The sequence below is a fragment of the Triticum dicoccoides genome, chromosome 2B, assembly GCF_002162155.2.
Source record: "Triticum dicoccoides isolate Atlit2015 ecotype Zavitan chromosome 2B, WEW_v2.0, whole genome shotgun sequence".
Taxonomy (NCBI): Eukaryota; Viridiplantae; Streptophyta; class Magnoliopsida; order Poales; family Poaceae; genus Triticum; species Triticum dicoccoides.
Genome location: NC_041383.1, coordinates 624,526,074 through 624,549,992, shown reverse-complemented (window position 1 = coordinate 624,549,992; position 23,919 = coordinate 624,526,074). Strand labels below are relative to the sequence as shown.

Below are 23,919 nucleotides of genomic sequence, written 5' to 3'. Positions count from 1 at the left end.
CCAGACCAATGAAACACACTACTTTGAGCAAGAGAAAGCGCGTCAAACCTCAAAAAAAAGAGAAACCGAAAAGTTTGCAAAAAACGTCTTATATTTTGGTACATAGGTAGTAGAAGAAATGGAGAAACAAGGTACACCAGAAATTGAGTATCAGCCTCACTGCAGTAAATTCTCAATATCAAATTTGTTCTGTCGTCCATGTGATGCTGCTCAATGAATATCATCTGAAATGGTTCAGGCCGGCATAAGCCCGCCGTAGCTCCGTCAAAAAAATCTGGGAATACAAATGTTTAGCAGCACAACACGTGGTGGCAAAACAGATAAAGCATTGGGGCCGAATGGTTCAGTTTCTCAACTTTCTCTAAATTGTTGCTGGGCACAGGCAAACATTAGAGCTGAACGGGGCCAAATTCCCCCCAGTTTCTCAAAATTGTTGCTGGTTTCCCCTGGCTGCTGTACATTTTCCAATTGACATCCAGTTACACACTCGATGAAAAGAAAAACGATTCGTCATTCCTAGCGCACTTGCCAGCGGTTCCCGCGGGAATCTTGGCTTATCAGCGCGCCTCTTCTACCAATATAATTGCCCCAAATGGTATCATGTGGCAGCAGCATACTATTGCAGCAAGTCCATCTTAACGTCCGTGACATCGAGTTGCAGTATCTCGGCTCTGCAACGTAGCATGGAACCAATACTGCAATAGCAAGAGCGCAAGCATGCACAAAGAAGCTCATCAGAAATTAATAAAATTGTACTCCAGGGATGTAAATTCATTTGTTGTTTATCTAAAGATGGTGAATGGGGCTTGAGAGGAGACGTTCACGGTTGAACATGCATTACATGTTTCTTTAAGGGCGCCAGAGATGCCTGATAAATGGCAAGGAACCTAAATATAGACAAGAAGGATGGTTACCTCGGATTTGTGCGTCCAAGATCACCGTGCACAAACTCCTTAATGTATGTTCCTGCCTGTAAACACATCACAGTCGATCAAACAGGAAATAGAAAACTATTCTACACTTCTAATGACGATATTTACACAAGCATCCAGCAAATGCTGCAATTTTCCAGCAGTTAGGACATACAAAATCAGAATGTCTATAGACAGATACTAACTTTGGAGACAAATAACCTACTAACTTTGGCAAGATGGTACCTGAGTGCAGAGATGCAACAAGTAATAGTTTGAGCTGCCTTCAACTTTCTCAATCTCCATCCTGATTGACAGATGAATGAAACACAAAGTGATTTTTGAAAGAAGAAAAATAGAACAATGAAACAGATTACATAAAGCTGGAATCAGTCTCAACTCTCACCAATGTATAATCCGTTTCCGCTCCAACGGGCTTCTTCGGTGAAGAACCCTTACGGGGGTATTTTGTACAATTTCCTAGAAGGCGGGAAAAAAAGAGATGCCATTATGTGTACTTCATAGGGAGTGTTGGCTTAGTGTACCCGAGTAGCAAGATATCAACAGAAAATAGGTGAATAAACTCCGGATAAAGTCCCAGTCAATTCATCACATATATACTCATGACAAACAAACTGCCTTACCAAAAGCACGGATACGCTAGCAAAGAATATCAATCCTGGCACAGAAAAAAAAACAAATATTGACAAAGTTCATCTCATATCTCAACAGGCTTATTCCCCGCCACCTGCCTCAGTAATAGTACTTGCTTAGGTAAAAATAACCCAAAGCTTCACTCCGACACATGGTCACATGCAAAACCCCAACTTATCCAATAAAACAACAAGAGAACAAAATCAAACTAGCTCGCTGGGTTTACTAGTAAGCAAATATACTGTACCATATCCTTAATAACAGAAATTTTCTGCAGGTCATCATCCGTCAGAGGACTAGAAGTCCATATGAGGGCAGCATACTGCTTCTGCACACATAAAGCAAGAGTAAACCTTGATGATCAGGTAAGGATTGTGTTGTTTTGCAAGACAAGGCAATGTGTAAGGTAATGTGATGTGATGCGACAAGAAAATGTAAATGATTAGAATAACTGACACTATCATTTCAGCTAAATGATACTGTCATCAATTGAATAGAGCACCTGCTTCTCTGCTTCCCCTTCACGCATCATGGCCCATATTTCATTGTCTACCAACTTGAGATTTCTAATTCTGACCTAGAAAATTCGAGTCATAAGTATATGACATGTAATCTGTGTGTAACTATGACCTGCAACGTCAATCCAGCATGAATTTGATTCCTTACATGTTTCTTTTCGGAGCTATTAATCTTGTCAGAAATTTGTTGAATTTCAATCGCAGATGGAATCGATCGCACATTCAGGACTTCAATTAGAAATGGACGACCAGATCCAAGCATCCGTACCTGTGTATGTGAGACATTCAGCATACCATATACCAACAGATACAGTTCCAAACTACAACATTACATCGATATCTTCTCTTCCAGCAGCATGGAACTTGTAGCCATCACCTCTGGAGATGGCACATACACTCTCTTTAATTATCTCCTACAAAAAAGGTGCAATGATGTTCAGTTTTGTTGGGTTGGGACTTGACTCTGATGCAGTGTGTTTTACCTCAACTGATGCTTCCCCCATTCTTTCATCATCAATTATCCAACATGACTGACTGACATTTCTTGAAAGCTGACAATGGCAATTAGTAACAAGAGGGATTCAGAATCTTTTTTGAACATCAACAAGTTTAACTGAAGAGCAAACACACAGGTAGTTTGTTTATGTATATTGAGCATAGGGAAACAAATACCAAGGCGCATGCAACTGATATTATGGCACAAAGGTACAGCGTAGCCTCTTTAAAAGAAAACTATTTGATTTTGACACAACATTTTGTATTATTCATAACAACTATTTGAATCTTTTCATCACCTTTAATGAGGTTGGAAAGTGAGTTTACAGAACTACATAGTTCTTGATGGAGTAACCTTCAAGAAAGCAGTGATTATCGATCAAGAAGGCATCTCATAAGTTTGCTACTAGGGAATTAGTCCTTACTGACAGCAAAAATTGGTGTTCTGCTATAATTGACATTTCTGGTAATGAACCACACTGGTTAAAACCAAGGATTACTTGAACATACCTTCAAGTATCTTCCGCCAATATATATGGGCGACCTTAGGAAGGTCATCACAAGATGGCAAGGTTTGGACACCTGAAGGGGGAATCAATTAAGTTGATCTAAAAAAATCAGTATAATATGGCCAATTTCTGGGGGTAAAGCAGTATTGCAATAGTACAATGGGCACCTTTTCAGGAGGCAACTCAAATAAACTACAGAATTCTTGATCTTGAATACCCTCGAGGGACTTGTGGATGAATGAATCTGTTTCACTTAATGTCTGTTTATCATCATATGTTGAGTTCCTTCTAGTATCATTTCCTTCTCTTGACTCTGTTACAACATCAGCCAAATCATTATATGAATGAAAAATCTGATAAATCCAGAAGGATGATCAAGTTACCTTGTTAGTAAATGAACACTTAAAGGACTTACCTGCTTTCCTTTTACGGTTACTGTCATTTGGCAATAAACGTTTGAGCTTCAGTGAAGCATCATCATGAGTATATGTTAAGCGAATTCGAAATGAATTGTCACCGTGCTTAACACCCTGCACGTATTTATTTAGTCAAGCAATTGTTGGTTGCACAACGCTCCAAGACAAAAGACAATCACAGAAGATCCTACCAGTTGTTTCTCGAGCGATGGTACTATCAGCAGTCTCAGACCCTCCTTCACTGACATCGTTTGTTGAGAAAATATTTCGTCCTTGAACCAATTTTCACTGCCATATTTTTCTTTCATATATAACCTATTAAGAGGGAAAAGGAGAACACATTATGAGAACAACAGTTTAGAATCATCACATGTATTACAAGAACATTAAGATTAGAATGAAACACACACAAAAATACCCATGCACATTTGAGAGCGGATAAGACATGATCTTAATTGTAATTATCAGTATCCACCAAAACCAAATTTAGCTCACTGCCGTGAACAGAGTTGGAAGTTCTTTTAACATTGGTTGTGTCAAATATCTGCATATATTCAATTGAGAATACAACCTTCTAGATTATTGATATGGTTAGTATAGACTATATAATGCCATCTCCTGAATTACTACTGCCATATATTGAATTAAAGGTGCTGCAGAAAAAAACTGAAGCAGAGATTCTCAAGTAGGGATGGTTTACCTGATGGCACGTTCATTCGCTGCTACAACTGCAGGCAGTGAAATTTCTAAAGAAAACCCATCAATTTGATAACCCTCTCTTTGTATTGCTTGAGATACCATTGAAGTAATTATGTCGATACGAGAAATGTCATCAAACAGTACTACACCCTCATCCTTATGGCAGGTGGGTAGCAATATTCCAAAGCAAATAGAGCAGCATGCTTCATCCGTTGACAAACATGAGCAAGACCCGCCTTTTGCGGAATCATCATGCTCTTCAAGAAATGAATGGAAGAAAGAGACCGTAAGAGACGCACATGAGCAGGCATGGCTAAAGGCTCCAAACATGCGAAAGATGCATCGCACACAAACCTGCAACATGACAGTAACGTTGATGATTTTTCTCCAGTTCTGAATTATGTATTAACAGGCAGATCAGCAGAACAATGCAATGGAATGAGAGCCAACGGTCAGAAAAGGCTCCATACCCTGTCAACATCGCACACATGTTTACATACACGATAAAGAACAACTGTTTCTCTCTGGTTCACTTTACCTTAGACACAGTCAGAGTTCTCTATATTCCTCCTTACTTCTAGTTCGAATCAATCAATCAAGGGAGGTGACACAATTTTCGGAATCCCATCTATCTTAGCGAAACTGCTGAAATAATCAACCGTTTTCCTAGCAAATGCTCATCGGTTCTATAAAACTGTACATTGGTGCATTAATCTCACTTAACAGCTACACAAACAGATATTGGGGGAGATAAACGAAGTACCGCACATTGAATATGAGAGGAGTGAGGATTCAGCAGCAAAGTTTGTATAGCAAGCAGGTAGTGCATCTACTAACGAAAACCGCCGGGCCGTCAAAGACACTGAATTTGGGGCTTTGACGGCTGAATTTGGGGTTTCTTCTACTTTGCTTCAAGTAGCTAAGTTCATCGCAGAGGGGGAAAAAAGTGACTGAGCTGTTCTCCGAAGGGAAAACTCTAGTCCTGTTGCTACTTAGGAACAACATCAATCTATAAAGCTGTCGAGATTTCTACCCTCTACTAGTTCAGAAGGCTGCCGTAATTTTGAGGGGAAGATAGAAGATGGGCGAGGAGCCGAACCCCGACGGAGAGGAGGTGGTGGACGGCGTGGAGAGGCGGGAAGGATGCCGCCGCGGCCCGCTCGAGTATGCTCCTGGCCTCCGCGTCCGACGCCGCCGCCGTCGCCGCGTTTGTGGCCGTCATGGTGGTCGCTGCGGCTCGTTAAACCCTAGCTAATCCCCCTGGCGCAGGCCGCTGCAACTGACAAGGAGCCCGACTATGCTGAACCGAAAAGCATGTCAACATTTTTCTTTAAAGACTGCGGTAGGCGGGCGCCCCCTATATCTCGCGTTCAGCGAGAGGGGAGGAACACTCGCTGAACGGGAGGCCGAGATGGGCCGGCCCAGAAACGCGGGCGGCCACAGCCTCCTTTTTTCTGTTTTCTTTTACGTTTTCTGTTTTTCTATTTTGCTTTGTTTTTGTATTTTTTTATACTTTAAAGTATTCTATATATAAAAAGAGAATACTCTACAAAAAACATTTCAAAAATGTTGAACAAGTATTAAATTTACTTAATCAAGTATTTGGAAAATGTTGAACAAGTATTTGAAAAATATTGATCAAGCATTCGGAAAATGTTGAACAAGTATTTGAAAAATGATGAACAAGTATTGAAAAATGCTGAACAAGTATTGGAAAAATGTTAATCAAGAATTCGGAGAATGTTGAACAAATATTTGAAAAATGTTAATCAAGCATTTGGAAAATATTTAACGTCCATAGAAAAGTTTTTGAACATGTATTAAAAAATGGTGAATTTTTTTATCATCTGTAAAAAATGTTAATCAAGAATTTGAAAAATTTATTGAACAAGATTTTTTAATCAAGCATTCGGGAAGTGTTAAATGTGTAAAGAAAAGGTGTTGAGCATGTATTAAAAAATGATGAATAAATTTGATCATGTTTATAAAAATATTAACAAGCATTTGAAAAATGTTGAATAGTTGTTTGAATATTGTTAATCAAGAATTGGGAAAATGATAAATGTGTATAGAAGAAATGTGGGCCATGTATTAAAAGAAATATTAAAAAAAATTAATCAAGCATTTGAATTTTTTTTAAAGTGTGCATAGGAAAATGTTTACCAAGTATTCAAAAAATCTTAATCTTGTATTTGAAAAATGTTTAAAATGTGTATTATAAATAATGTTGACCATGCGTTAAGAAAATGTTAAATTTGTATTTGAAAAATGTTAAATATGTATTAGAAAGATGTTGTTAAAATATACAAGAAATATAGGATGAAAACCAAAAGAAACAAAGAAAAGCAAAAAAATGAAAACAAAAAAAGCAACAAAATAAACCAAATAGAAATAAAATGACAAATAACTAAAGAAACAAATGCAAAAAGAATAAAAAACAAAGAAATAAATAAATAAAAACCAAAGAAAGAAAAGCAAAAAAAACAATGGAAACCGAGGAAAGAAACAAATAGAAAAAGGAAAAACAAGAAATCCAGTGAAAGCCGAAAAAGAAAGGGAGAAAACTGATGACAACCAAGAAAGAATAAATAAAAACCAATCAAAGCCAAGAAAAAAACAAATAAAAACAAAGAGTAAACAGGGATACCGGTGCGAACAGGGCAAGAAAGGAAGAAAACTCACAAAAAAGCAAAGGAAACAGAAAAAAAAGTGAACGGATGAAGAAAACAAAAAGAAAAACAAAAAAACACGATGCGAGCAAACCAGCGAACTCACTCGATTGAACGTACGCAGTGAAGGAAAAAATAAGACAAAAAATAGTCGGCCTAGTCGCTACAGTGCTTGAGGAAAGCTTGAACGAGATGGAAGAATGCACTTAATGCGAGATATAGTCCTCGCAACGGTAGGCGGCGGTCGGCCGGACCACTCACCGTCATATTGTCCCGCGAGTGACCATTAGATCGAGTCAACGCATCCCCTTTCAACCTAATCTTCTTCCTCCCTTGCGCCCCCTCTTTCATGTACAATCCATCGGTAAATTACTTGAAGCTATATTTTATTCATCACATGATATGAGTTTTGCTTGGAACGTCGTGTGCTATAGTGGTCTTTGCTTTGTTTGCTTTTTAGTTTGCCACAATCATTTTTTTCTGGACACACCTTTTAAGAGGTATACACATTTATTCGTGATTTGTTAGAATACTTTATGTGCTTCATTTATATGTTTTGAGCTCGACAGTTTTTTTAAATCGTTTTGAGCTAGACAGTTGGTCTAGTGGTTTACTTATATCTATTAGAGCACAGCGGTGGTTTTATTTAAAAAAATAGTTGCACTCTCATGCTTCACTTATATCTTATTGTGAGTTTAATAAATAGTAATAACAATATGCACGGGTTATGAAATTGGTCCTAATACGATAGGTATTCAAGAGGGATATAATAAAAACTTTCATGTAGATCACTGAATATGATAAGTTTGATTCATTGCAATAGTTTTGAGATATTGAGATGACGGGGGAGGTACCAGTGAATGATTGTGGTTTAGTAAGAATATTGGTGCTAATGTTTGTGATTTCCGAAGCATGCAGGTATAGTCTCTAGTTATGCTAAGAAGTTGGCGCATAATTTATTTTTTATTGTCTTCCTTATAAGTGGCAGTCGGGGATGAGCGATGGTCTTTTCCTACCAATCTATCCCCTAGGGGCATGCGTAGTAGTACTTTGCTTCGATGGCTAATAAACTTTCACCATAAGTATGTGAGTTCTTTATGACTAATGTGAGTCCATGAATTATACACACTCTCACCTTTTTGCAAATTTCTAGCCTCTTCGGAACCGTGCATTGCCCTTTCTCACCTTGAGAGTCGGGGCAAACTTCGCCGGTGCATCCAAACCCCGTGATATGATACGCTCTATCACACATAAGTCTCCTTATATCTTCCTCAAAACATCCACCATACCTACCTATTATGATGTTTCCATAGCCATTCCGGGATATATTGCCATGCAACTTCCACTGTTCCGTTTATATGACACATATCATCACTGTCATATTGTTGGGAAACGTTGCATGGAAAACAAAAAAAATTCTATGCACACGCAAGATCTATCAAGGAGATGTATATCAACGAGAGGGGAGAGTGTGTCTACGTACCCTCGTAGACCGTAAGCAGAAGCGTTTAGTAACGCGGTTGATGTAGTGGAACATCTTCGTGCTCCAACCGAGCAAGTACCGAACCTACGGCACCTCCGTGTTCAACACACGTTCAGCTCGGTGGCGTCCTCCGCCTTCTTGATCTAGCGAGACGACGAGGTAGTGGATGAGTTTCGGCAGCACGACGGCGTGGTTATGGTGATGGTGAAGTTATCTCCGCAGGGCTTCGCCTAAGCACTACGAAAATATGACCGAGGGTGTAAAGGTGGAGGGGGGCACCGCACACGGCTAAGCAATTGTCGTGGTTATGCGCCCCCTTCCCACATATATATAGGCGGGGGAGGAGGGAGCACCCACGAGGCACCCCAAGTAGGTTGAATCCTACTTGGGGTTCCTCCCAAGTGGCGCCCCCTTACCATATTTGTCGGAGGGGGGAAGGAAAGGGGGAAGAGGGAAGGAAGGGGGAGGTCGAATCCCCCCTTTCCTTTCCCCCACTTGGGAGGCTGCCATGGGGGATGCGCCAGCCCCTTGTGGTCGAAGGTGTTTGTGTGGTGCTGAGCCGACTCGTGAGGGGTCCCCGTCCCCCGCGACCTTGGCGATCCTGACACCCGGGCTAGTGCAGGAAGCATGAACGGGCTTCTCCCTTGCTCGTGCGGCACACCCGCCATTGGTGGTACCAGGACCCTAGGTGCTATTGGCCCGAGACCAGCCCCCGTGCCCCATGCTCTGCCGCCCGCCATATCCGAGGCCCTGGCCTGCTGGCCCGAGAGCGACTCCTCGCTGTTGTTGAAGTGGAAACCGCCTACCCCAGCTGCTCCATGGGAACGTGCCCCTTGGGTCGGGTGGGCGACGCCATACGCCGAGCTGCCTCCACGGGGCCCCTAGGCTCCTCCCGGAGGGGCGAGTAGATGTGGCCGGCGTGGGCGCGAGCCTCCTGAGGCATCCGCGAAGCCGGCGTGATGCGGAAAGGCGTTGTGCCCCTGCAGGCAGCATCGACCAGCTCGGCGACGCGGGAGACCAGGGCGTCGCGACCACCCTCAACCAGCCTGCAACGCAGCAGCTCGCGGGCCACAACGAGCACGGCCCGCGTGTTTACCTGCTCCCAGCAAGTGCACAGGGACGACACCACGGCGTAGCTCGAGGATCTTGCTGCCGCTCGGTCGCGGCGTCGAGTGGGCGGGATGGAAACAGCCCACAACGCCGATGACTGTTGTGGCCGATGCCTACCCCTGCTGCGGCAAGTGGGAGTGACGACGGACTTCGTGGCCGGGAATGCCACCTAGATGGTGCGAGTGACCCATTGCTCGGCGCCAGCTCGTGGAGCTTCCGTCATGAGAACAACAAAGCGGTGACGAGACAACCAATGGGGGAGAGGCTTAGACACGCCCCTACCTGGCGCGCCAAATGTCGGATTCCGGGCTCCGCAGACCCAAGGAAGGTTCGAACTCAGGGGCGTGTGCGAAGAACTCGACCTCTCAAGCCGATCGACTCACTGCTCTCATGACCTATCTCGATGAATGGAAAGGAAATGGAAACGATAGTTTACCCAGGTTCAGGCCACCTTGCGGTGTAAAACCCTACTCCTGCTTTGTGGTGGATTAGCCTCACGGAGGCTGAGGATGAACTAGTACAAGGGGAAGAACAACCCCAAGCGGCGTGTTCTTGTGATGAGCTCTAGGGATTCGGTCTCGGGGGGTCCGATCAAGAACTCGATCCCTCCCTATGTTGGTGGCTAGGCTATATTTATAGTGGCCTCGGTCCTCTTCCCCCAAAACTTAGGCGGGAAGGGATCCCACAGTGGCCAATTTTGAAAGGGCACACGTAGTACATCTGATCCTGACGAAAGGTGGTCTTCGCCTGCAAAGCTTCTGATCGTGACGTCATGGTGGGCTCGGGATGACATCCATCCTGCCGTTCTAGCGGTCCTGGTCTTGTTATACGAAGCGGCAACCTTTGGTTGATTCCTTGGTACTCCACACCTGCGCTTGCTTCCTTAGCACCAAAGAGGAAACCTGCCGCCTGTTGAGGGAGTTCCGGACTAGGGGGTGTCCGGATAGCCGAACTATCATCATCGGCCGGACTCCATGACTATGAAGATACAAGATTGAAGACTTTGTCCCATGTCCGGATGGGACTTTCCTTGGCGTGGAAGGCAAGCTTGGCGATACAGATATGTAGATCTCCTACCATTGTAACCGACTTTGTGTAACCCTAGCCCTCTCCGGTGTCTATATAAACCGGATGGCTTTAGTCCGTAGGACGAACAACAATCATACCATAGGCTAGCTTCTAGGGTTTAGCCTCCTTGATCTCGTGGTAGATCCACTCTTGTAACACACACATCATCAATATTAATCAAGCAGGACGTAGGGTTTTACCTCCATCAAGAGGGCCCGAACCTGGGTAAAACATCGTGTCCCTTGTCTCCTGTTACCATCCGCCTAGACGCACAGTTCGGGACCCCCTACCCGAGATCCGCCGATTTTGACACTGACATTGGTGCTTTCATTGAGAGTTCCTCTGTGTCATCACCGATAGGCTCGATGGCTTCTTCGATCGTCATCAACGACACAGTCCAGGGTGAGACTTTTCTCCCCAGACAGATCTTCGTATCCGGCGGCTTTGCACTGCGGGCCAATTCGCTTGGCCATCTGGAGCAGATCGAAAGCTACGCCCCTGGCCGTCAGGTCAGATTTGGAAGTTTAAACTTCACAGCCGACATCCGCAAGGACTTGATCTTCGACGGATCCGAGCCATAGCCGAGCGTGCCGCACTGTCACGGCGAGCATGATTTAGCACTGCAGCCGGACAATACCCTGGAGGCCGCACTAGAACCCGCTCCGATCTTCAATTCGGAGCTGGCTGCGCAGATCGAGGACGGATGGCTAGACACCGCCTCGGGGGCTGCAACCTCTACGGTGATGGAGCCGAACAGTGACCTTGTCCCTCATGAAGCTTGTGACTCCGAGGTGCCGGACTCCTTGCCGGACTCCGAACCTCCCGCGCTCCCTCCGGTCGAATCCGATTGGGCGCCGATCATGGAGTTCACCGCAGCGGACATCTTTCAACACTCACCTTTTGGCGACATCTTGAGTTCGCTAAAGTATCTCTCGTTATCGGGAGAGCCCTGGCCGGACTACGGTCAGGACGGTTGGGATGCGGACGACGAAGAAATTCAAAACCCACCCACCACCCACTTGGTAGCCGCTGTCGACAATCTAACCGACATGCTAGACTACGACTTCAAAGACATCGACGGTATGGACGACGATGCCGGAGACGACCAAGAACCTGCGCCCACCGGGCACTGGAAAGCCACCCCTACTCACGACGTATACATGGTGGGTACACCAAAAGGAAGCGACAATGAAGAAAAACGGGATGCGGTGAAGGATAACTCCCCCAACAAACAACCAAAACGGCGACACAAGCGCCGCCCGAAGACCGGCCTCGATAAAAACGGCACCCATACGGACAAGGCCCTAGAGCAGGGCGAAGCAGTGGACGACGCACACGTCACCAAGCAGCCAGCCGGACGTGAACTGGACAAGCAACCCATCCCCGGCGAAGATGATCTCACATCACCAGAACACACGAATCTGCACACAAGGCTCGTCGCCACGGCAAGAAGCTTGAAGAAGCAAAAGCGGAAGCTCAAAACAACGGAGGACGCACTCAGAATGAGATGGAGCAAAGTACTCAACAGCGCAGATAAACATGGCACCAGTCACCAGACAAAGAGCTACCCGAAGCGCAAGCTGCTGCCCGAATTTGACGGGGAGGCCTTAGAGCCCCCGCAGTCAAAAAAGAAAGAAGCCGCCTGGCCGGATAGACGACCAGATGACAGGCCAAGAGCAACAAGGGGCGCCGCACACAAGCCGGCACACGATCAGCATCAAGATCCTCGGAAAAAAGACTACCCAGTACGATCTATTTATGGACCAAAATGGAAGACTCCAGGAAGCAACATAACCCGCCGAACATCTGAAGACAACGGCACACCCTAATATAGGGGCGCCGCACACCCACTATGTTTCACCGATGAGGTGCTGGATCATGGATTTCCAGCGGGATTCAAACCCACAAACATAGAGGCATATGACGGAACAACAGACCCCGGAGTCTGGATTGAGGATTATATCCTACACATACATATGGCCAGAGGAGACGATCTCCATGCCATTAAATACCTACCCCTCAAGCTCAAAGGGCCAGCTCGGCATTGGCTTAAAAGCCTCCCAGAAAATACTATCGGAAGTTGGGAAGAGCTTGAGGATGCGTTTCGAGCAAATTTTTAGGGGACTTATGTCCGGCCTCCGGATGCAGACGATTTAAGTCACATAACTCAATAGCCCGGAGAGTCAGCACGCAAATTCTGGAACAGGTTCCTCACTAAAAAGAACCAGATAGTTGACTGTCCGGACGCTGAAGCCTTAGCAGCCTTTAAACACAACGTCCGAGACGAATGGCTCGCCAGACACCCCAGCCAAGAAAAACCAAGAACAATGGCCGCACTAACAAGCCTCATGACCCGCTTTTGTGCAGGCGAGGACAGCTGGCTGGCTAGATGTAGCACCAGCGACCCGAGTACATCCGAAGTCAGGGATGGAAATGGGAAATCACGACGCAGAAAAGATCAGCGCCGGAACAAGGAAAATGGCCCAAATAGTACGGCGGTCAACGCCGGATTCAAAAGCTCTCGGCCGAATAACAAAACACTGCCCCTCAAGGACAACAGCGACGAGCTATCGAACCTAAATAAGATTCTGGACAGGCTATGTCAAATACATGGTACCTCCGGAAAGCCTGCAAACCATACCCACAGAGATTGTTGGGTCTTCAAGCAGTCCGGCCGACTTAATGCCGAACACAAGGGGCTCGATACACCAAGTGGAAGTGACGAACCCCAAAAGCAGCACTCCAAACAACAGAAGACTTTCCCACTAGAAGTCAAAACAGTGAACTCACTTCATGTGATAACACGAAAACAGAGTGCGGCACCTGCCATACCAGGAGACCATCCGCAGAATGGGGTTAGACCATATAAACATTCAACATAACAGCACTTCCCTTAAAGGAGTGATGCCAGGCCTTCAAGCCAATCATACGGGCTCTGTACCACTAGAGGTCGTGGTCGGTTCATCCAACAACCTCCGTCGCGAAAGACAGATTCTTCGCAGCACCCCATTTCACAGTGGCCATCAAGCACTATTGGGGCACAAAGCTTTCGCCCGCTTTAACGCCATACCACACTACACGCCTCTTATTTTTACAACGCCCGGTCCACGCGGCATAATCTCATTTAAAGAGCAACTACGAGTGTCCCTCGACAACAGAGAGCGTGGGACTGCCTTGACAGCCACTCCGACCCTGCAGGTCAAGGCCCCTAACCACAGGTCATTCAGACCCCGGACACGGTTAGGCGAGTCCGGTTTAACTTAACAAGGGGCTTCCAGCCGCATATCCCCTTTACAAGGGGCTGCGCGTATAAATGATGAGAGCCAATAAAGCTCAATTTTCTTCATCCTCCAAATTATACTTTATTTCATACAATTTTTTGCACGATATTTCTTCGAAACTAAGTCATTCTCTTTTACAGATGAAGCACGTGCTACACCCGTCCAGGATACAGCACAACGGAGACACAGGCGCAGACGTGCAGCAGGGACCCGTTGCAAGGATTCTTTTCAGATTAAGACCCTGTGTAAACCTTTCTTAATGTCTCTTGTTGATACACATCCCCCGGTTTCCCACCATAGCCGAGAAGGAGGCTGGCGTTTTGGCATCGGCCGCGCCAGAAGTTCCCACCCGTACCTGGACACTAGGGGCTTAGGGCATTATTCTGCCCAATATCAAAAAGACCGAACACCTCAGGGAGTGTTCGGCGTCTCGAGTTAGGCCTTATATGCATCAGCTCCGAATCATGTCTTTGGTCAAATGTTGGGTTTGCCCGGCTCCTATGTTTTGCTGCCTTACGTTCCGTATCATCGGCTAACGCGGCACCAGGAGAACTACTGCGACTGTGCCCCGGTTCGGCCGGGCGAGCGCCTCAGTAGAGAAAGCCGAAAACTGACTGTCATGATATAGCGAGAGACTGGTCAACCACTTGATCGACCATTGGAATGTTTAGAATTCCTCCGCTTTGACGAAGAACCGCTTCCCGGTCAGGCACATACGCGCCCCGAAGTTCGGAGAGGAACGGTGCCGCAAGGGGCTATATAGTAGCCCCACATTCGAGCTCCTATGGCTAAGTGAAAGTGATAAAGCATTATAGTCCGGTTGCCTAGTTTGCTACGCTATCACCTCCCTAAAAGGACCAAGACGTTGTATTAAGTGTGAAAAAGCGCCTTTTTATTTTTGCAAACACCCCCGCACCATGTGCGTGGGGGCTGAAGCCAAAGACTGCAACTTTCAGGTTATTCATACATATACGGCCGCACAGGAGATAGTTCAATACTTGAGCACACAAGTATAAAAAGTTATTGCATTATAAATATAATCTCAGAAATCATACATATCATTCAAACATAACATCTTTCGAGCACTGTGCCTCTATTATACGAGCGCCCGGCAGGACTTCCTCAAAATAGTGCTCGGTGGGGAATCGACTTTTGTCCGAACCCCGGGATGCAACAGTGGTGGCATCCATCTCCGCCCAGTATGTCTTACCACGGGCGAGAGCCATCCGTGCACCTTCTATGCATGTCGACCGCTTCATCGCCTTAATATGCGGCACTGCCCCAAGGAATTGCTGCAACAAGCCAAAATAACTTTTCGGCTTGGGTCTTCCCGGCCACAGATGAGTGACCACATCCGTCATGGCAAGTCCGGACAATCTATTTAGCTCAGCCCACTCAACCAGCCGATCACCCAGCGGAAGTTGACGCTCCGGACTATGGAATTGAGACCAGAAAAGCTCTTCCATTTCGTGACCCTTCTGGCTTTGGAAGTGCCCGACTGCGTCCGCCGCACTCGCTGCCAAGTCCAGATAAGGATCCTCCGCACCATACAATCGGCCAAGCTGAGCATACTTCGGATCCGTGAACTTCCTGCGCAGCATAAAGGGCTTTCCAGCCACAATGTCTCGGATTTGACGCAGTTCCTCCTTCATAGCCCTCATCGCACTACGGGCATCCTTGGCTTCGGCGTCGGCCTTCTTCAGGTCCTCTTGTTTCGCTCGACGTTCTCTTTCAAGAACCTCCTGGCGGTCGGTAGCAACTTTTAATTTCGCGGCCATTCCGGCCATCTCCTCCCTGCTTCGGCAGTGAGCAGCCTTCTCGGCTTCTAGCTCTTCTGCTGCCTTTGAGGCAGCCGCCTCGCTTTTTCTGGCTTGCTCCTTGGCCCGAGCAAGTTCTGCTCGAAGGTCTTCCACAGCAGCGGCACCATCTGCATCTAGCATACAATTTGTAAGGAATGGGCGTCAGCTCCCTTACTAAGCAACCGCGGAGCAACCACATACCTTGTGACTCATCAAGTCATCTATTGACCAGCGAGATGTCCGCATCCGCAGTGTCGAGTTACTTCTTCAGCTCGGCAAATTCATCAGTCCGGCTGGCCACCGAACGTTTCACCACCTGCATGGGAAAGGCGACAATTAATAACTGAGATTATGATCCTAGGCACGCTGTCGTTTTCGACAGCATACCAAGTCTCAGGGGCTACTATCTATACAGGGCGCACTTCATGTGCAAAACTGTCAACAGGTATGTCATTTTTTGCGTACCTCAAATCCCGTCAGTAAACTTCCGACGGCCTCATACAAGCCGGTTTCGGCGGACGAGATCCTATCAATCACACCACCCATTAATGTGCGGTGATCTTCTGAGATGGACGCCCTCTTAAGCAAATCCTGCAGCTCCACCGGCCGTATTCCAATGGGCGCCGAACTCTCCGGCCCCGCCGGACTCGGGGTGACCCTCCGCGACGACACCTCAGGGTCGTCCGCCCCACGCGATGGGGCGGCAGATGGAGGCGTTTCGCTTTCCATCATCTCCGGACGAAGGTATCCCAAAGATGAGCTGTGCTGAGATGGGCTGAGATCCGAACTACAAGGTAAAAACTTCGGTTACCTTTAGACATTAAGCAGGGGTGTCAGATAATTATAAAATCCCCCTTTTTCACTTACGGCTCGTTAGAGGGCTGATTCCTCCGAGGAGACAGTACGGCCGGGGCGCTTTCTGGCATAGGACCTTCCGGTACAGATTCTTTTCCCGCTTTGAGGCCTTGGCCTCCGGGTCTTCGGAAGCGTTCCTCTTCTCCCCCTGGAGGGAGGGACTCTCGATTCCTCCCTTACTAAAAACCTGCTTGGTAGAGGTGACAGTTTCCCCGTGCCCCCCTTCGCCCTCATTCGAAGGTGCGACCTCCAACATTTTGATTAACACGGGATCCTGCGTGGTCTCAGGGAGGGGGGCCGGACACCGTATCAGTTTTGCTTGCGCTATCCACTCCTGTCCAGGGATAGCTGGTTAAAAGGCAAGCTCACGATAAATAAATGGACGGTGTGTCCGGACAAGGGGCTACTTACTTGAGTATCTGGGCGATTGCAGCTTAGGCCAGCGTCCTCGGTCAATTCCGGATGCGTCTCTTGCGATCCGAAGAACAGTTTATACATCTCCATGGGAGTCAAACCCATGAAGTGTTGAAGAGCTCGTGGCCCCTCCGGATTAAATTCCCACAGGCGGAGGGGGCGACGTTTGCAGGGCAGTAGGTGCCGGATCAACATGACCTGCACCACTGCGACCAGATTGATCTCCCTTTCTTGGAGGCCTCGAATCCGGTCCTGCAATAGGGGGACGTCTTTGGGCGGCCCCCAGTCACGCCCCTTGTTGACCCATGACGTCAGCTGATGTGGAGGGCCCGAGCGAAAGACGGGCGGCGGCTTCTGCCTGCTGCCCCGGGGAGCGGTGATATAAAACCCCTCCTGTTGCCACAAGCCGAGCTCCTCCTGGAAAGAGCCCTTGGGCCATGGAGCTTCGGCCCTTTTGCTTATAACCTCCCCGCCGCACTCTGCCTGACGCCCCTCAACCGTCTTCGGCTCCATGTTGAACGTTTTGAGCCACAAGCCGAAGTGAGGGGTAGTACGGAGGAAGGCTTCGCAGACGACAATGAATGATGAGATGTGGAGGATGGACTCCGGAGCCAGGTCGTGGAATTCCAGCCCATAGTAAAACATGAGCCCCCTCATGAAGGGATCCGTCGGGAAGCCTAAACCCCGACGGAAGTGAGACACGAACACGACGCTCTCGCCAGGCTCGGGAGTTGGGATAACTTGCCCTCGGGCAGGCAGCCTATGCGAAATTTCGTAGGTTAAGTACCTGGCATCTCTCAGCTTTAGCACGTCCTCCTCCGTGACGGAGGAGGGCATCCACCGGCCTCGTAGGTTAGGACCGGACATTGTCGAAGATCGAAGGTACCTGAATTTGGAGCCCTGGGTGTTGGAACTCGGGGAGAGGGGCGGATTCGATAGAGGATTGAATAAAAAGAACAGGCCTTGGTCTCATTATAAAGAGGAAGAATACCAAGAGTCGTCCCCGTGACCGTTTGGAACCCGCCTTCGATGGAGGGGGCGTGGCAACGGGCGCGGTTGGGTTACCCACGCCCGTATTGATGGGAATCCCGGAATAAGGGTAACACGATCTCTGCTTCGACAAGACGTGCCAAGGAAACAGCCTCGCTAAATGCGCTGAGGTGGAACAATAAAAACAATTCGAGTAAAGGCTTGGAAGTGGTGTGACGTCACGCCACAGAATACGTCAGCAGATTGATCTTGTGTAATATTATTCTCTCTACGGTGGTATGTGGAATTTATTTTTGCAGAGCCGAACACTATCCTGGTGTTCACAATCTTCTATAAATTATTCAGAGGAGGAACCCGCCTTGCAATGCCGAAGACAATATGCGCGCCGGACTCGTCGTCATTGAAGCCTGGTTCAGGGGCTACTGAGGGAGTTCAGGACTAGGGGGTGTCCGGATAGCCGAACTATCATCATCGGCCGGACTCCAAGACTATGAAGATACAAGATTGAAGACTTTGTCCCGTGTCCGGATGGGACTTTCCTTGGCGTGGAAGGCAAGCTTGGCGATACGGATATGTAGATCTCCTACCATTGTAACCGACTTTGTGTAAGCCTAGCCCTCTCCGGTGTCTATATAAACCGGATGGCTTTAGTCCGTAGGACGAACAACAATCATACCATAGGCTAGCTTCTAGGGTTTAGCCTCCTTGATCTCGTGGTAGATCCACTCTTGTAACACACACATCATCAATATTAATCAAGCAGGACGTAGGGTTTTACCTCCATCAAGAGGGCCCGAACCTGCGTAAAACATCGTGTCCCTTGTCTCCTGTTACCATCCGCCTAGACGCACAGTTCGGGACCCCCTACCTGAGATCCGCCGGTTTTGACACCGACATCTGTCCTTGGTCGTCACGGCTGATGTCACCTCAGCCTCGTGAGGTGAGTGCTTGCATAGAAATCTCCGCTCCTTAGGAGGCCGCCTGGAAAGGCTGCTCCTTCAGGAGGTCTTGACGTCGTCCGCCTCGCGAGGCTTGGCCCCTCGCGAGGGTCTTTTCTCATCGTCGCTAAAGATTGGCCGTACCAGGCCGTCGATGGAGCTACGCCATGGGCCGCAGGCAGGCAAGTCTCGGTACTCTTGTTCCCAGTACGCCGAAAAAATGGTTAGTGAAAGTAAGTGTAATATCTATTTCACTCCAAATATTGTTGTCGAAAAAAGGGTGGAAGTGTGCACTGTGTTGAACATCATGGTTGAAGCTCTGTCAGATAAATATTTAGGTTTGCTAATGATGATAGGGCTGATAAAAGTGATAACTTCCAATATTTGATTAATAGGATTTGTTAGTTGGTGCAAAGATGGAAGGAGAAAACTTTGTCCATTGGAGGAAAGGATGTGCTTCTAAAGGTCGTGGCTCAAGCATTGCCGACATTTGTGATGTGTGTATTTAGGATCCCAAAGAAAATTTGCCAAGGAATTCTGATGCAATTTTGTAGTGTTGGTGGGGTGACGATGTCAGTAACAAAAGGATGCATTGGTTCACGGTGGAAACTTTGTGTCCCAAAGGATAGAGGTGGAATGGGTTTCAGAGATTCAAACTGTTTTAATAAGCCTATGCTTTCAAAGCAAATCTGGAGGCTGATTTCTGAGCCTCATAGTTTATGTGCAAGGGTACTGAGAAGTAAATATTACGGAGATGGGCAGATTCTTAAAGCAAAGTTAAAGCCTGGTTCATCATTTACATGGCCAAGTATCATGACGAGGCTGGAAACTATTAATAAAGGGGCAATTAGGGGGAGGGAATTAATTAGCAGGTTCCACAGTTAAAATTAAGGGGTGTGTATTAATTAGTGGCCTCCGATAGTTATAATGAAGGGGGGGGGGGTGAAATTAATTACGAAACTCTAGATTTAAATTCAAGGAGGGGAGAGATTTTGGTCCGTGCCCCTCTGGAAATCGAGCGTTGCCACAACCGTTTTTAGAGGAGTCATTTCGATATATTTATGTCCAGTTGCAACGCACGGACATTGTCATAGTATACTTCAAATAGTCACATTGCTCATTGCTCTTGCCAATCGTAATCATTCGTGCAAACCGTGCTTATGTCTTGTGTGAAAAAAAACACACACTAGTGAATAAAGGGGAAACAAATCCTACAGAACGATCTCGGATAACAACAAGCACGCCGGCTTCACCAAATTCTTGGACGTGGACAACAAACCCCCTATAGTCTATACTCATCCCCCAATCAAACTCCAGACCCTGAGTCTTTGTTGTCTCCCTTCATAAAAAAAAAGTCTCTGTAGTTCCACACCACTACTTATTCCGTAGTCGGTAGTACCAAGTCGTCCGTCGCCAGATAGATCGCTTGCGATTCTCCACGCTACAGCGCCGCCAGCTGCCCCACGTTGATCGGGCGGACGAATTTGCCGTTGTCGATGAAGAGCGCAGACGCGGCCAAACCCGACGCATATTCCGTCGGGTGGAAGCTGTCCCAGAACACGAAGTTGGTGCGGTTGGGGCATAGCGTGGCGGAGGTGTTGCACAGGCCCACCCCGAACGGCCCTGGGCCGGCGCAGCAGGCCGTATCCACCACCGTTGGGTCTGCCAAAAAAAGGTAACGACACATTATTAAAATAAATATCCCGACACGTTACCGCATGACAAAAGGGTATTGCTGACATGCCTTTCGCGCCGCCGGGTGTGAAGACCATCTCGGCCATCCCCGCCGAGTCGCAGATGGAGTAGTGCATGCCGTCCAGATCACCGCCGAGCTCCTGGAGCTTCGAGGCTAGCAATGCGTAGAGTTGCTTGGAGAGGTTGTTCGCCGGGCGGAAGCAGTGGAGCTCGTCGAAGTCATTGTGATGTTGCAGCGCGGCCGCCCTCTGCGACGGGCAGCACCCCACCAGCGACGGGCTGACGATGCTGAACTTCCTCGCCCCGAGCGCATGCAGCTCCTGCAACAAAACAACGTCCCTGATTACGAGGTTCTGACCAGCAGCACCAGATAGTGCACATACTCGCCCAAGTGTAAAAGACGCTCTTATATTACGGGAAAACACGCGGTCGCACCTGCAAATAGGTCTTGTAAGAGTCGACGAGGCATTTCAGGAAGGCGGTATCGTTGCGGTTAGGGGGCGGGTTCTTTGCATGGGCGTACTCGAACAGGTCGTTGCTGCCGACGCTGATGAAGAAGAGTGATCTGGAGATGAGGTCGTACGAGCTGTTCCCCATCATCTTGACGACCAACGTGAACTCCTCCAGTTGGTCGGCCATGCTGTAGACTCCTCCGCACTGCACAGAGGAAGCCAGCCTCTTACGTGGTTACTGATGCAGGAATCGAGCCATTTAGTTGGGGCCAAATAAAGTCTAGACGGTGTGCGTACATGTTCGCCCGTTTGGTTCTGCAGCCCTGACCCTCCCGATGCAAAGTTGATGCCGTCATTCATACGTGGAATGATGCCCTCGGCCTGGAGGGAGAGGAAAGCGGGTGGGCTCTCGTTGAATCCAAGTAATTTAGCTGCACGTCAAATAGACAGTCCCTATATTATACGGGGTATATACATATACAACAAGCTGGTCAACTCCATAAAACGGACGGTGCGTCAAGCATCTCTGCTTGGGGTAAAGACCCGCACACACGCAAACGCGACCCCTGCGTCGCCTCCCCCGGCGGCGGCCGGGAAACCCTAGCCGCGCCGCCGCGGCCCCCTCCCCACCTTGCCCCCCTTCTCGCCACCGTCTGAGGCAGCCGCCGGGCAAGCCCGGGACGCCAAGGATGGTGGCGGCAGGGTCTCAGCTGCCCTGCTCCCGCACGAGGAGTTCAGGATCTGGAGCGGCGGCTCTTTTGGCGAGGCACGGCAGACTCTTGCAAGCAGCCGTGCGGGCGGTGGATCTGGCGTCCTGGCTGCGCGGGCGGCGGGATCCCGGTGATCGTTGGCGGCTGGCGGCGGCTTCCGCGGCGGTCGGTGAGCGCGATCTGGCGCCTCCCCTGTCCGGCATGTTGGCCAGCCTGGTCGGGCCGCGCTTCTCTTGTTCGCCGGTTCTGTACAGGAGGCACTGGTGGTGGCGGGGATCTAGTTCGGACGAAATCCCTGGCCGGCCATGGCCGGCCGCGCCGACGGCGACGTCTAGGGCGCCGTTCCCCTCATTGGAGGCGTCGGCATGGACTGATCTTCTCACTTCCCCTTCCACTAGGTCTCCTGGGCGAAAACCCTAACTTTGTTGGGCGGCGGTGGCGCTCACGGCGCCGTTCACTTCTTGAAGGCGCCGCTTTGGTAACCTTGGGGTTGGGTGGTGCTTGAGGGTGATGGGCGACGGCTGTGGTGCGGACCTATCCTAGCATGGATCCACGTCGTTGCTTGGAGATGGACCTGCGCAGGTGGAGGTTGTCGTTTGGCTTCGTGGTGGCGTCCATGGCGGAGGACCTTTTAAGGCTCGCGTAGGTGGAGGTCGTCGTTTGGTGGCGTGGTGGCGTCGATGGCGGAGGACCTTTCAAGGTTGACACCTCAATCTGCTCTGAATATGGACCAATGGAAGATGACGGCGACGACACATGTGAGTGCGTCGGACCGGTTTGTGCCCCGGACCCGGTAGATGGCTTGGTCGGGGCCTCCGGCTTTAGATGTTAGGCTTATGTGAGAGGTCTGGGTATATGGCCCGGCTTGCACCCCTTTATCATATGGATAGAAGTAGGGGCAGATGTTGCCAAGATGTTGGATTCAGGCATATTGTTGTTCTATTTTGTAAGGTTCTCGAAAATAATAAATAAAATGACCGCATGCATCTCCCAGATGAAGAGGCCGGGGTCATCCTCCCTTTTTTTAAAAAAAAACTTGATTGTCTTGTATAATTACTTGGCCAATAGTGAATGAATCACAATAAATAAAAAAATTAACTGTGTGCATCATTTGATGTAGAGACCGGGGTTATCCCCCTTCAACAAAAAGCCAAAAATTAGCTCAGTCGTTGATGCTCAATGGATCATGAACGGGGAAATTTTTGACGGCACCTATCTGGTCAGCGAGGTTGTATCCATTGCTGAAGCGGCCGGTGGGCGCGTGGGAGGGGTGGTCGACGCCGTACTGCGGGTAGTTGGCCCTGCATTCGGGCTTGCAGACCGGCAGCAGGTTGTTGTTGCCGACGTCCACCGTCGAGTCTCCGAACACGAACATGGCCGGCACGAGCCGCTCCCCAGCGCCGGCGCCGGCGCCATGTAACAGCGCGAGCTCGAGCATGCACAGCGCAACGAGCGCGAACGCCCCGCCGCGGCCGGCCATTGGACCGATGGAGCTCTCCTTACCTCGCGCCTCTGCCGCACGCACGGCCTCTTCGCTTCCACAATACGAGCGGGCATTGGTACGTGGTATCAGCATGCCTATATATACACCGTGCGCCCAGGACGATTCGAGGAATGATGGGACGGCGCCAAGAATGACACGAGTATAATAAGCAAAAGGAGATGCAACGATTGGCTACCCGCGGCAGTATCTTCGAATCCTTCGCCGCAGTCAGCGATCCGACGGGATATGCTGCTTGTTCCGTAGCGCAGAAGCGGTTCATCTTCCCGCATGTGTTTCTCAGTCGTGCTAACCATTGTTAACTCTACTTCTTAGTAGTTCAGTTCTTACTATATGCCAGGGTATCCATGGTAGTGACTAGTGAAGAACTTTGAATCGCCTGCTAGTGGAGAAGAGTAATCCGGGATTGGATCTTCAGCCAGTGAGCGGTTGCGAGCCGGTGGCCTGTTGCGGTCGGGAAGACGAGTGCATGCATACGTACAAATTGGACCAAAACCGAGACGCGACGTCCCCCCGAGGATGGCGAGCTGCCTAGCTGGCACTGCGAAGGAGTGTATAGAATATCTCGGGGACGAGTGGGACGTGGTCGGCGCGCCCTCGGCGCTAGCTACATCGAGGCCGAGCGCATTGTCGTTTACTAGCGTATCCGCATGTAAAATTCTATGGTCGAGGAGGTACGTGGCTGCATTCGTCAGGCTGTTCGCATTCTATTTTGGATACCCGCCCTGCCTTTATATAATCATAATAATGAG

At 48.6% G+C, this 23,919-nt stretch overlaps 2 protein-coding genes across 2 annotated transcripts; both read right to left on the bottom strand.

Annotated features, from left to right (window-relative positions):
- Positions 1 to 143: 143 nt before the first annotated feature.
- Positions 144 to 5,500, bottom strand: LOC119365224 (tRNA pseudouridine synthase Pus10-like). The gene is made up of 15 exons (XM_037630835.1): positions 5,302 to 5,500; positions 4,204 to 4,556; positions 3,695 to 3,818; positions 3,503 to 3,617; positions 3,255 to 3,400; positions 3,089 to 3,160; positions 2,566 to 2,634; positions 2,416 to 2,496; positions 2,232 to 2,351; positions 2,068 to 2,142; positions 1,813 to 1,893; positions 1,318 to 1,391; positions 1,158 to 1,218; positions 915 to 970; positions 144 to 695 (listed from the first exon to the last, which is right to left on the bottom strand). Exons 1-15 carry the CDS (start codon positions 5,422 to 5,424, stop codon positions 617 to 619), a joined length of 1,629 nt encoding a protein of 542 aa, XP_037486732.1. The 5' UTR covers positions 5,425 to 5,500; the 3' UTR covers positions 144 to 616.
- A 14,750-nt stretch (positions 5,501 to 20,250) lies between these two features.
- On the bottom strand, positions 20,251 to 23,146 carry LOC119361056 (GDSL esterase/lipase At5g55050-like). Its single transcript, XM_037626440.1, has 5 exons — positions 22,879 to 23,146; positions 21,254 to 21,387; positions 20,940 to 21,161; positions 20,554 to 20,824; positions 20,251 to 20,471 (listed from the first exon to the last, which is right to left on the bottom strand). The coding sequence occupies exons 1-5, from the start codon at positions 23,144 to 23,146 to the stop codon at positions 20,251 to 20,253; spliced, it is 1,116 nt and encodes a 371-aa protein (XP_037482337.1).
- Positions 23,147 to 23,919: the final 773 nt, after the last annotated feature.